Genomic DNA, 13,714 nt, shown 5'->3' with positions numbered 1-13,714 from the left:
GCCTTTAATTAGGGCCGAGCACTGATGGTGCGAGGACCCTATTGTTCTTCTAAAGGAGTTTATAATTTTTTTCCCAAATGAATCGCATTTTTTAGGGCTTCAACATACTCAAACTCATGAAACTTTGCACACGCATCAGAAGTGGTGAAAATCTACATCTGATATGGGTTTCAGAATTAGGTGTGGTAAAATGACTCAATAGCGCCACCTACAAACATTCAACGATGTGCTCTTTACGCTACGTTTCACCTACACGTATGAAAATCAGTACACATGTGTAACATGCCAATACCTACAAAAAAGTATCTTGGACCCATGCCCCAAACTCAATGGAAAGTGAGCCATTTAGATTTTTCTCTTCAATTTTTGCTCAGTTTTTGCCATTTCCAGGCCTCGTACTTTACCGAACTCCTCTATCAGATCTATTTTTGGTTATTCTAATCTGAAGGCCTTGCGATGCTCAATTGTGAAGCTTTTGAGTTTTCACTGCACACCGTGGCCGTTACGGTCTGACAAAGTTTGATGTTTCGCCATGAAAAAGGAAGTTGTTATAACTTGCATACAATGACCAAACCTCACATGTTTGATAAGAGTCCCGGCCTGAATACATCTATGTGCCAATATTCAGTTATAGTCATAGTGCCACCTACTGGCAACAGCCAATTCCAGGTATTATAATTTAACAAACTCCTCCCAGAGATGGTGTGGGACTTTGCACACATCTCAAAAGTTGGGAGAATTTACATCTGATACAGGTTTTAGAATTAAGTGTTGCAAAATGTCTCGATAGCGCCACCTACAAAATTTCAGTGAAGCAGCCCACGCGCCACGTTTCAACTACACTTAAGAAAATCAGTAGGCATATGTAACATGTCAACAAATTTTCATGTCAAATTTTATTATTTTATAAAAAATGAAAAAAAAAAAGAATCTTAGGTCAAATGTGACCCAGACATATTCTTGAAAGTTTTCATGAGATTCAGCCACATGTGTAGAGCTTTGAAAATAACACTTATTTAATTTAATTAAAAATATATTTTTCAGAGCTGTTAGCGCATGCGTTTGTATGTGTCAGGTAAAGATTTAAAAGCCCCCCAAAAAATTAAAAGGGAAAAAATGTAAGTGACATTTATGTCCGACTACTTTTGCACAATTGAACCATCCATCCATTGCTTCAGTCCAGCTAGGTTTTCTAGTTCTTTTCACATACTGAACCCGATCTCCCTCTGTAGTTTTCAGACTCGGATTGATGACTGCATGCGTCAGATGGCCAGTCTGCTGAACCAGATCAAGGGTCCCGTTAATGCCAACAGCCGCAACCAGGTGGAGGCCGATTCTGACAACATGCTGCGGCCACTGATGGACTTCCTTGATGCAAAGTGAGTGAAACCTCTCCTGCACTCACCTGAAGCGAAGCCAGATTACCTAAAGCATCTCCTGATCTGAGTGTGTATGTTTGTGAGCAGTCTGATGCTGTTTGCATCGGTGTGTGAGAAGACGGTGCTCAAGAGAGTGCTGAAGGAGCTGTGGAGGATCGTAATGAACAGTCTTGAGAAAAACATAATCCTTCCTCAAGGCAACGACACCTTTGTAAGAACTCCATCTTTTAGTTCCTTATTCCTGACAGCAGATCTTCCGTTTGAATTATTTTAACCGATATGCCAGTTTTGAAAAAATTACCATTGGTGACAGACACCAAACAGACAAGATCTAACACTGCTCTCTTCCTGTCAGGGGATGATCTTTTCAGCAGCTAAAGAACTGGGTCAGTTCTCCAAACTCAAGGTACAGCTCCAGGCGTTATTATTTAATCTTGACTCTGATCTCTTTGACTCAGCTCACAGTCTAGCTGGAGAATATTGATGAGGAGTGTAAGGCCGTACTTTTTCAGCACCAACACAGAACATAAAATCATGGTTACCCTTGTCTAACGTATTATTTTGCTCTAATCTTCAGGATCACATGTCTGGTGATGCCAAAAGCCTGACGCCCAAGCAGTGTGCAGTCATGGATGTGGCTCTTGACACCATAAAGGTACGAATGATCACAGGTTAATAACTTCCATGTTATTTCAAAGAGTCTGGTGTACAAAAAGAGCCTTTGATCATACTTTGTCTTGTCCCATTACTGCAGCAATACTTCCACGCTGGTGGCAATGGTTTGAAAAAGGCCTTCTTGGAGAAGAGTCCAGAACTGTCGTCACTGCGACACGCGCTGTCGCTCTACACACAGACCACAGACACGCTCATCAAGACTTTTGTTACAACTCAGCATGCTCAGGGTAACAGCACATGCACCATACATCTATTAACACATTCACATAATTGTATACATATAACAGACTTGAATACCTGTAACATGATAGCATAAATTGTTTTAACAGTTCACCAAAAAATGAGAATTCTGTCATTTACTCACTCATGTTCCAAACCTGTATGACTTTTGTCCTGCTGTGAAAAAAAAAAAAGAAAAAAAAAAGAGATGTTTTGAAGAATGTTCGTGCTGTTCTTTCACATTTGGGCCATTTTTCCACATCTCAAAACGTAATAGCAAAGCATTAGGTTATATGTTAAATTCTCAAAACTTAATATGATTTTGAGTGCATAATGTAATCGTTTTTTTTGGTTTTTGTTTTTCAAAATGTAATCAGTTATTATATTATGAGAAAAAAAAAAAAGGATACTCATAGGATACAATGGGGCAATTCTAAACATGAAGTTTCACTTATCCATTATTTGCAGGTGTTATTACGTTATGTACTGTGAGTACGTCATGAGTTGTTACAGTGAGTTCATAATGCATTTCTCATATATTAATTACATTATGTGAAAAGCTTAATTACTATATGTGCTCCCAATTTGATTGTTACATTATAACCATTTTTTTTACATTTAGCCTATTACATTATATGCGGTTATTACATTATGGTTTGTTATTATGCTATGATGTTACATGAGTTTTAATTTTTGGGTCAACTATCCCTTTAAACAAACTGTTCATATGCTGCGTTTCTTCAGTTCCATATCAGATATCATTCAGTAATTGCATTACACCACCAGGTGTCACTCTTGGGCTGTAGATCACGGAACACTGGACCCATTTGTGTACTTTGTACGGAAGCTTTTCTCTGTCTGCAAGCTTTATCTTTCTGTCCACCTTTCCTTCTACTGTATATCAACGTTCCACATTTCTCTGTTGTTTTTCTTGTAATATGCTTTGCTTTGACTTGTCTCTTTTCCTCTTTTACTATGCTTTTTCTCTGCCTCTGTTCTCTGTCGCAGTGCATAATGGGAAGGGTATGAGGATAACACCTAGTGAGAAAATACAGCCCTCCAGGGGTAGGTCAGCACTGACTCCCTGAGACACAATTAATCACAGCCTCCTCATCCCACTCGTTCCACAGCAGTTCCCTGCAGTTCCCAGATGTATTTTGGGTTCATTTGCCCTTTTTAATATCCTCTAATGGGGAGAATCTCACAAAGCCTGTCAAGAACATGCCAATGTCATATTTCACCTCAAAATCTAAATATATGAAATGTTATTTTGCATTTAAAAAATCAATAATATTTTAGGACCATTAAAGACATGAAATGGCATGACGAGCGCAGGTTTTTTAGTCATTTATAACAATAGTCATTAGTTTACGTCACAGCCATGAACCAGGATTTTCTACTTGTTTTTTGTTGTTGGTTAGGACGGTTTCATTCTAGCGAGCATTTTATTGTGTGTGTAGGCTCTGGTGTTGATAAATCAGTAGGTGAAGTATCGATTCAGATCGACCTCTTCACTCACCCAGGCACCGGAGAGCACAAGGTTACAGTTAAAGGTAAAACATAACTTCCTGTGATTAACTGAGCTATGTTTTCTGTGAGCCTCGTAATCTGCCCCACAAATGCATTTTCTGATAGTCAAATCTAATTTCTCTATGTCCAGTTGTGGCAGCTAATGATCTGAAGTGGCAGACATCTGGAATGTTCCGACCATTTGTGGAGGTCACCATGATCGGCCCTCATCTTAGTGACAAGAAACGTAAATTTGCCACCAAATCCAAGAACAACAGCTGGGCGCCCAAATTCAACGAGACCTTCCATTTGTGAGTGCAAAGCCCAGCCAATCTAGACTAATAAGATTAATGACTAGCCTAACATCACATGAAACACTGAAACATGAGGGATCAAATGAGACTGAAGAATAAGTTTCAAATTGCCAATTTCATTTCAGTATAAACAGACAGAGAGATGTATGTTTCTTTCCACTGACAGACAGATGGATAGATGTCTGATTTGTTCAGACAGACAGAGAAAGAGAGAGATGTCTGGTTCTTTCAATAGACAGACAGACAGGGAGATAAAGTTGTCTAATTCGTTCAACAGACAGAAAGAGATGCCTGTTTCGTTCAACAGACAGGGAGACAAACAGATGTCCGATTCATTCAAAAGATAGACAGAGATGTCTTTCATCCAACAGATAGATAGATGTACAGACAGAGAGATGTCTGGTTTGTTCAACAGACAAACAGAAAGAGATGCCTGTTTCGTTCGACAGACAGACAGACAGCGAGATGTCCGGTTTGTTCGACAGACAGACAGCGAGTGTCCGGTTTGTTCGACAGACAGACAGTGAGATGTCCGGTTTGTAGGACAGACAGACAGAGAGAGAGATGTCCGGTTTGTATGACAGACAGACAGACAGAGAGAGAGATGTCCGGTTTGTTCGACAGACAGACAGACAGACAGAGAGAGAGATGTCCGGTTTGTTCGATAGACAGACAGACAGAGAGAGAGATGTCCGGTTTGTTCGATAGACAGACAGACAGAGAGAGAGATGTCCGGTTTGTTCGACAGACAGACAGACAGAGAGAGAGATGTCCGGTTTGTTCGATAGACAGACAGACAGAGAGAGAGATGTCCGGTTTGTTCGATAGACAGACAGACAGAGAGAGAGATGTCCGGTTTGTTCGACAGACAGACAGACAGACAGAGAGAGAGATGTCCGGTTTGTTCGATAGACAGACAGACAGAGAGAGAGATGTCCGGTTTGTTCGACAGACAGACAGAGAGAGAGATGTCCGGTTTGTTCGACAGACAGACAGACAGACAGAGAGAGAGATGTCCGGTTTGTTCGACAGACAGACAGACAGACAAAGATGTCTAATTCATTCAACAGACAGACAGAGAAATTATTTGATTCGTTCAACAGACAGAGATGTCTAATTAGTTCAACAGACAGACAGACAGACAAAGACAGATCAATGGACAGACAGACAGATATATCTAATTTGTTCAACAGCCAGCCAGACAGACAGGTGCCTAATTCATTCGTTTAACAGACAGACAGAGATGTACTGTTTCGTTTAACAGATAGATGGACAGACAGCGAGATATTTGAGTCATTTGACAGACAGACAGAGATGTCTGATTCATTCATCAGACAGATAGACGGACAGAGATGTCTGATTCGTTCAACCGACTGACTGACAGGCAGGCAGACAGGCAGACAGACAGACAGACAGACAGACAGAGAGGTGTCGGATTCGTTCAATAGTCAGACGGACAAAGAATAATTACAAGAAATAGTGTAAAATTTCTTGTTTTCTTTCTGTTCCTCTCTCTGCCTATACAGTATTCTTGGAAATGAGGATGGTCCGGAGTGTTATGAGCTACAAGTATGTGTGAAAGACTACTGCTTCGGCCGTGCAGACCGTGTAGTTGGCATCGCTGTCATTCAGTTGCGTGACGTCGCGCCGAAAGCCAGCTGTGCCTGCTGGTGTCCGCTGGGCCCACAGGTACACATCGACGACACAGGTCTCACCGTCATGCGCATCCTCTCCCAGCGCTCAGGTGATGAGGTGGCCAAAGAGTTCGTCAAACTCAAATCCGAGACTCGCTCAGCTGAGGAGGGGAGGTGAGAACGCTCCCTAATGGCAGAAGACGATCTAGGACTCTTGCAATTTTGTGAAAAAGTACATACTTTGGTGTAAATTGGCTGGATTGTAATTCTGTCACCTTTTATTGTCAAAAATAACGTTTTTCTGGCTACTCATGCCCACCTCAGTCCAACACAGAAGAGTTGTTGGTGGCACAAGAGAGGTCATTTGACATTTTCGAGAGGGCACTGTTAGTTTTGGATGTTGCAGAACCTCACCGCATCGTTCACTACACTGCCATTTCGACAGAGGAGGGTGGCCTTTTCACTTTGAAAACAATGAACACTTATTCTTTTTTTCACTGAGAAACACTCACACACAGTGACTAACAAGCTGCAATGGTCCTTAATCAGGTTAGATTCTATATTAAGTTTGACGCAAATTAAAACAAGGCTGTGAGTAATAGACAGTTCCATCCGTATAGTCTATTTAATGGACTTACTGTGTTTAGGTTGTAGGTCACATTTAGGTTGTAACACACAAGAGTTTTACAACCCATGTTACCATTAATTCTTATAGGTTTTTGTCAATTGGATATATTTGAGAGAATCTTACAAAAACATGCCCAAGTCACATTTCACCCCAAATAATTTATAGAAATATATGTTTTTAACATCTATAAAATTAAGCCTATTTTTAGAGCCATTATGATTTTTTTTGCATTGCAACAATTTATTTTGTTTTTGTTAATTTCATGACAATTAGGCAATTTTCCCCATCAAATCCTCATTACCATAATGCTACTGGATGTTTTAATTTTGCATTGATTTATCCACCATTAATTTTCCCATAATTTCCCCTTTTTTTATATATATATATTTGTGTTTGTTTAGTGGGATTCGCCCAATGATTCAATCATTTTCAAATAAGTTTTTCATCATTCATCGTATTGAAAATTCTGTGCCTCTATGCCTTTCAGCCTAATTTTCATTTGCATCAAATTAAATATGGCATCTACTCTGCCAATGATCACTGTTAATAATGTTAGACTTTGAGATTTGACCTCCACTTGGTGGCGCTATGAATGTGTTCAGTTCAGTAGCATCTATTGTAAAGTACACTGAATCCACTTAATGTTTGTGCACTTTTTTTTTTCTCTGTAATCCCTTTTCACCATGTGTTTGTTGCCTTATTGTGTTGATGCTGTGAATGTGTCAATTTGAAGAGAAATGTAAATATAATGATTGTGATTGTTTGGCCCCTATGTTTTTAACATCCGAGGGGCCAAAAACTATCACTTGATGTTGTGGAGTGTTTCGTTGCATGAATGAAGATCCAGTAACTCACACTGTATACATTTCATATGCCATTTCCAACCAGGTCACATGTCATGTGTTTTTTTTTATAGGTTACCATTCATTCTTATAGGTTATCTCCATTATGGTTACCATTCATTTTAAATGTAGCATGGTCCTTCAGCCACCCTGAGACCAGTTCAACTAGCAGGTGGGAGAAAAACAAGCTTAAGTTCATTTATACGCATGCCTCATCGCCAATGGTGGATTTCTTTCCTATGAGAATATATCACAATCATTTGTAGCATTATCGGACAGTATTGAAGCTATAATTATTATTATTCATCTACGTAGCATTGTTTAAATGTGTGAATGATTTAATGGGCTGTTATGTAATATTTTTGGATACTTTATATTTAAACTGTATGCTCACTGGAAGGGCGGTTTAATCGTACAGTAGTAAAATGTGAAAATGGCATTAACAGATGTTTAAAAAAAGAATATCTAATAAATATGATCAAGTCTATTGAGGTCACTGATTAAAGATAATAGTGACTAAATGTGTTTCATTTCAAAGCGGCCTTATTTCATTAGTTCAGATTTCTATTTAAATTATTTTAAACTCTATTATTTTTCCGTTTAAGACTTGTGATTGATTTATTCTGTGAAGTCTTGTAATTCCGATTGTTCATTTTGTTTAACAGGTTTTTCTTCTTTTAAAAGGGGTTCTGATGACTGTCCCTCCATCTAAATATTTTTTTTTCTAATTTTCAATTGATAAATTTTGTACTATGTTATCTTTTTTTCATAAACACTCAAACTGCAAAAACTAAGTTGGAAAAATGAAGATATCATACAGAATTTGTTCTCTCGTTTGGTACCTGTGCAAAAAGTCTCACCTCGTAAATCTAAAATTCATTGTAAAAATATATTTTTCACAGAAAACACTGACAATGTTTAAAATGTATGTTGAAATTGCCAATCATGATTCTTATATTATAACCTTTTTGTCACTTTATATACTGTTGAGTACTGTTATCATTGTTCTATAGGAGGGAACTATCACTCTTTGTAATATATTTGTTACTTGTGCCAACTTGTGGAAGTTTTTTTATTTGTAATTTGTTTTTATATCCAAATGAACCCCTTAACAAATACTTGTAAAGATCTGGCATGTGCGGAACTGAATGAAGTTTTCTTGGTATTGTCACGGATAAAGAAAATTGTGTTCTTAAAATGTTTGTTTGCACACTCCAACAAATTATTTTATACATAAAGTATCTTAAACAAATGTTTTGAGTTGCCTTGGTCATTTTGTAAAGAAAAACCAAATAGATTCCATGATTTTTCCCTTAAAATTCGGGTGATGACAGGTCTAAGATTACACAAGTTTTGCCAAAAACTCAATCTGTTTCTGTTTGTTTGTAACTGTGTATTGTATGGTTTCAGAACACTGGGAATATACCACACAAATTGACTACTTTTTTTGGTGCTTTTTTGCTCTTTTATTTTACATTTTTATTTTAATTAGCCTGACCGCATCAGTCCCCGTTCACATTCATTGTATAGAAAAGAGCAGTTTGAACATTCTGCCAAACTTCTCCTTTTGTTTCACAGATCATATGGGATTGGAAGGGTGAGGAAAAGTGGCTATAAAACAGCCCATTCTTGCATATCCTATGCTGACACGCAAATATATGCTATACACATGACTATGAACTGTTTTTCTAATTCAGAATGTCACTAATCCAGTGGTTTTCAGCTGGTTTTGCTTCAGGTCCTAGATTTTATATTGGACATGAAGTTGCAACCCAATAGAGTAACACTATTGTCTAATGTATAAAAGTGAAAAAACAAGTCTTTAAAATCAATTACACAAAGTATTTAAATATTAATGCTTCAATGGGTTGTACAGTTGTTCAACCCTCCTAGGCTGTTCAATAAAAGTCGACACATTGTCAGTCATTTTGACAGTCATTTTTGACTGGAAACAGTACAGGTGTAACTCTTTTTTTCACATATATATACACTCACCTAAAGGATTATTAGGAACACCTGTTCAATTTCTCATTAATGCAATTATCTAATCAACCAATCACATGGCAGTTGCTTCAATGCATTTAGGGGTGTGGTCCTGGTCAAGACAATCTCCTGAACTCCAAACTGAATGTCAGAATGGGAAAGAAAGGTGATTTAAGCAATTTTGAGCATGGCATGGTTGTTGGTGCCAGACGGGCCGGTCTGAGTATTTCACAATCTGCTCAGTTACTGGGATTTTCACGCACAACCATTTCTAGGGTTTACAAAGAATGGTGTGAAAAGGGAAAAACATCCAGTATGCGGCAGTTCTGTGGGTGAAAATGCCTTGTTGATGCTAGAGGTCAGAGGAGAATGGGCCGACTGATTCAAGCTGATAGAAGAGCAACTTTGCCTGAAATAACCACTCGTTACAACCAGGGTATGCAGCAAAGAATTTGTGAAGCCACAACACGCACAAACTTGAGGCGGATGGGCTACAACAGCAGAAGACCCCACCGGGTACCACTCATCTCCACTACAAATAGGAAAAAGAGGCTACAATTTGCAAGAGCTCACCAAAATTGGACCGTTGAAGACTGGAAAAATGTTGCCTGGTCTGATGAGTCTCGATTTCTGTTGAGACATTCAGATGGTAGAGTCAGAATTTGGCGTAAACAGAATGAGAACATGGATCCATCATGCCTTGCTACCACTGTGCAGGCTGCTGGTGGTGGTGTAATGGTGTGGGGGATGTTTTCTTGGCACACTTTAGGCCCCTTAGTGCCAGTTGGGCATCGTTTAAATGCCACGGCCTACCTGAGCATTGTTTCTGACCATGTCCATCCCTTTATGGCCACCATGTACCCATTCTCTGATGGCTACTTCCAGCAGGATAATGCACCATGTAACATAGCTCGAATCATTTCAAATTGGTTTCTTGAACATGACAATGAGTTCACTGTACTAAAATGGCCCCCACAGTCACCAGATCTCAACCCAATAGAGCATCTTTGGGATGTGGTGGAACGGGAGCTTCGTGCCCTGGATGTGCATCCCACAAATCTCCATCAACTGCAAGATGCTATCCTATCAATATGGGCCAACATTTCTAAAGAATGCTTTCAGCACCTTGTTGAATCAATGCCACGTAGAATTAAGGCAGTTCTGAAGGCTGAAAGGGGTCAAACACAGTATTAGTATGGTGTTCCTAATAATCCTTTAGGTGAGAGTGTATATATATATATATATATACACACATCATTTTTTTTAAAGTAATTATAAAATGTGTTCTTCCCTGAAGTAATAACAATAAATAAAATTATGCATTTGTGTGATTTATCTGTACATTTCTCAATTACACAAATTCATTTGCATATGCAAATAAGCGGATTTATGTTAACTTCACTTCAATAAAAACCTACATTTCTAGAAGTTGAAACGAAAAAAATATACACATTTTTTGGGGATTGCAGACATCTGGTATAAAAGAACACTTACATGCACTGATAAATCGTGTAATAACAATAATAACCTTGGCTGCAGAGACTATGTTGTCTGCTTGCCTGTTATAACTTCATTTTTAATTTCCTAATTTTAGATTAGATTTTCACAAGTTATGCATTTGTATATATATATATATATTATTGTTTTGAAATGTCTGTTTTTGCTATAATGTGACTTAATTAAGTTTACTGTCAAACCTGACCATGTTGATAATGGTGAGCTTTATAACCTAAAGTGCATGTCATTGAGAAGACTCATTGACATTTAGTCTATCCCTCACAGCCTTGTTTTCAATCCTGTCCAAAATCAAAGATGGAGGTATTATGAATAAGGCCAGCAAACGGCACCACTCCCATTAGCTTAGCAGGTGTACTGTTGTCAGTAGAGACATCTCCTAGCAACTAAACTGAGAAAGATGCTACAATGCTTTTTTTAATCATCTACAGGTGTACGATTATCAAAAGAGATAATACAAACATCTATACAATATATGTGCATTTGCATAAAATGTTTTAATATCATTGATACGTTGAAGCATATACAGTGGGCAGTGGGCATTTTCCGTGGAGGCAAATTCATTGATCTCCGCTTTGCAGAATATTTCCCAAATCCTCAGGACAGTCTGAGGTTGAAGTCTCCATTCGCACGGCATCGCTCCTTAGCGTGACAATAGGGCCACACCATAATTCAGATGACCTGGGACATATGTCGCCCGCAAAGAGAGGAGATAACGCTCTCTTCACAGGAGGAGGCGATGCGTCAGTCTCATCATTGGCAGGGAACGAGTTCCACCTTGGTGAATCAGAAAATGATAATTTGCTATTTTAGACTGAAAAGCCTTCAAGGCTAGGAAAATAGCCAAAAGTTCCAAGCAGTTGATGTGCCACGCCCTCTTTGCCTCTGTCCAGGTACCGAAAGCCAAGCGTCCATCGTACACCGCCCCCCAACATGTGTTGGAAGTATCCATGATAACTACTTTCCACCTCAAAATCTGCCCCAGCATGACACCTGGAGATGGCAAGAGCTGTCCAAGGTGCTAGAGTAGCTAGACAGCAGCGAGATATAGTGATGCGTATACACTCTTGGGGCCAGCACTAAAGAGGTCTCATTTGTAAATGACCTAATGGAATGACGGCAGATGCTACCGCCATATGCCCCAATGCCTTTTGGAACCGCTTCAGTGGAAATGTTCTCCCCAGTTTGAACTGAGACAGACAATGGAGGATGGCCTGAACACACTTGAGAGATGCGCATTTTTGCGAAATTTGTTGGCTGGGGGAGAGTGTGCTCTTCACCCTGTTGGCATTGAGGCCCAGACTGTTTAGATGTTGGAAAAATAATTCCCTGTGCTGACATAATAGATCCTCTGATTGGGCCAGTAATAGATCCTCAGATTGAACCAGTAATAGGTCTGTGCCCATCAGGAGTGCTTTTGCTGAGCAGGGGGGGTTTCCCATCAGCACGGGTCTCACACTGAGGTCGCTACCTTCATTTGGGCCAAGGCTTGTGTGGCTTTACTGTCGGCTCTGCAGTGACTTTTGGCAGCAGGTGTGGGGTTTTTAGCCAGATGCTGGCTTGAGACAGAGAGAACGCAAGCTAGTTGTCTTGCAGTACTGCTCCATATTGGCATGAAATGTCTCCATAGCTTGCGAATGTTGCTGTGTCGTGACATAGCGTTCAGCAGATTTATCCACAGAGGAGCTGAAAAGGCTGGCTGGAGACAGAGCATAAAAGAGAACGGCTTTTTCCACGTTACACATCTCTGGGTCAGCCAGATGTGATGATCCAAAAACACTAGGTTACACTTTGACATGCCAATGGCCTGTGCAGTAACTTTCGTGGCTCGCAGCGCTAAGTCCGTAGCGATGCGGAGCTCTTTGAAGGTTTCTGGATCATAGTCTTTTTGTCCATCTGTTTAAGGAGCTTGACTTGAAACACTTGAAGCACCGCCATCGCGTGGAGTGCCAAACCAGCTTGGCCCACTGCTAAGTATGCTTTTCCAGCTTGTGTGGACATAAGTCGACACTGTTTGGAAGGATAAACGGGGCATGACTTCCACACCCTGTTACTCGCCGAGCAGAGATGTGCCGCTACCACTTCTTCGGCGGGGTAGTTGGGCATAACATTTGTCTTCCTTGTGGTTCAGTTTGGTGAGGAGAGCGGAATCGCCTTGCGAATGAGCTGAATAGGGTGCGTGCCAGGACTTTGTAAGTTCATTATGAACTTCCGGGAAGAACGGGGCAGATCTGCGAAACTCGGTCACTTGATGTCCGGACTGCAGGTACCATCAAGGCAAGATTTTTCAGGTTCCTCTGGAGGAGACCACTCGAAACCAAGCTCTTCGACCACCCTTGAAAGGGTACAAAGCATCTCCTTGTCAGTGTCATGTGAACACTTCTCGCCCTCGCTGGTGGAAGGGGAGGCTACGTCATCCACTGACCACTCGCCAGATGCAGCGAGAGACACAACATCATCCCCAGCATCAGAACTGCTGTACGTGACAAGGTTGTGCAATCCAGTAGAGGGCCGAATCTCGTCATGCACATGTTTGAACGGCATAGACGCAGTACATGGAGATTGAGGGGCTCACAGGGAGTGTACCAGCACAAGGTCCACCTAAAATTCATCCTGCTTGACATCGAGACCCTGCCATACCTCCTCGTGTGATCCCTCAGGACTCATAGAAGAGGCGGATGGGTTGGCACAGGAAGCTGATTCTTCCCTCAGAAATAGGACGATTTGCGAGCGAAGCTTCTTGAGACTCATGCCCTCGGTCTGTCTCCATGAGAGCTGCTTCTGCGTGGGCATGGCCCAGACAGCGAATGCAGCTCTCATAATGATCTGACAGCAGGATGTGATGATCCCTCGCATAAGGAACACTTACGGAATGGCATCTTGAAAAAGACGCAAATGTGTAAATGACTCAGTGTTGCTCCTAAATTTCTGAATTTGGAGCTACTTTTAGCCTTAAGATGTTTTGTGATTACGGCCCAAAAGTATAATAAATTATTGTATGGCGACTCATGCTTTG

General features: G+C 40.3%; 1 protein-coding gene across 2 annotated transcripts in view; it reads left to right on the top strand.

The window, feature by feature from the left end:
• Positions 1–8,443, top strand: part of unc13bb (unc-13 homolog Bb (C. elegans)) — a 110,271-nt gene extending 101,828 nt beyond the window's left edge. The window contains exons 32-40 of one of the 2 annotated variants that reach the window (XM_052116763.1): positions 1,233–1,379; positions 1,467–1,590; positions 1,735–1,785; positions 1,957–2,034; positions 2,134–2,281; positions 3,282–3,338; positions 3,734–3,826; positions 3,934–4,093; positions 5,623–8,443. In XM_052116763.1, coding sequence (XP_051972723.1) covers positions 1,233–1,379; positions 1,467–1,590; positions 1,735–1,785; positions 1,957–2,034; positions 2,134–2,281; positions 3,282–3,338; positions 3,734–3,826; positions 3,934–4,093; positions 5,623–5,908 — 1,144 coding nt within the window. In that variant the 3' untranslated portion in view covers positions 5,909–8,443. The remainder of the gene's footprint in view (positions 1–1,232; positions 1,380–1,466; positions 1,591–1,734; positions 1,786–1,956; positions 2,035–2,133; positions 2,282–3,281; positions 3,339–3,733; positions 3,827–3,933; positions 4,094–5,622) is intronic. The other variant, XM_052116764.1, reaches the window with a different exon arrangement.
• The last annotated feature ends 5,271 nt before the right edge of the window (positions 8,444–13,714 follow it).

This window comes from Xyrauchen texanus, chromosome 44 (genome assembly GCF_025860055.1).
Source record: "Xyrauchen texanus isolate HMW12.3.18 chromosome 44, RBS_HiC_50CHRs, whole genome shotgun sequence".
Lineage (NCBI taxonomy): Eukaryota > Metazoa > Chordata > Actinopteri > Cypriniformes > Catostomidae > Xyrauchen > Xyrauchen texanus.
The sequence above is the reverse complement of the archived record's forward strand: the minus strand, read 5'-3'. Positions and strand labels throughout refer to the sequence as shown.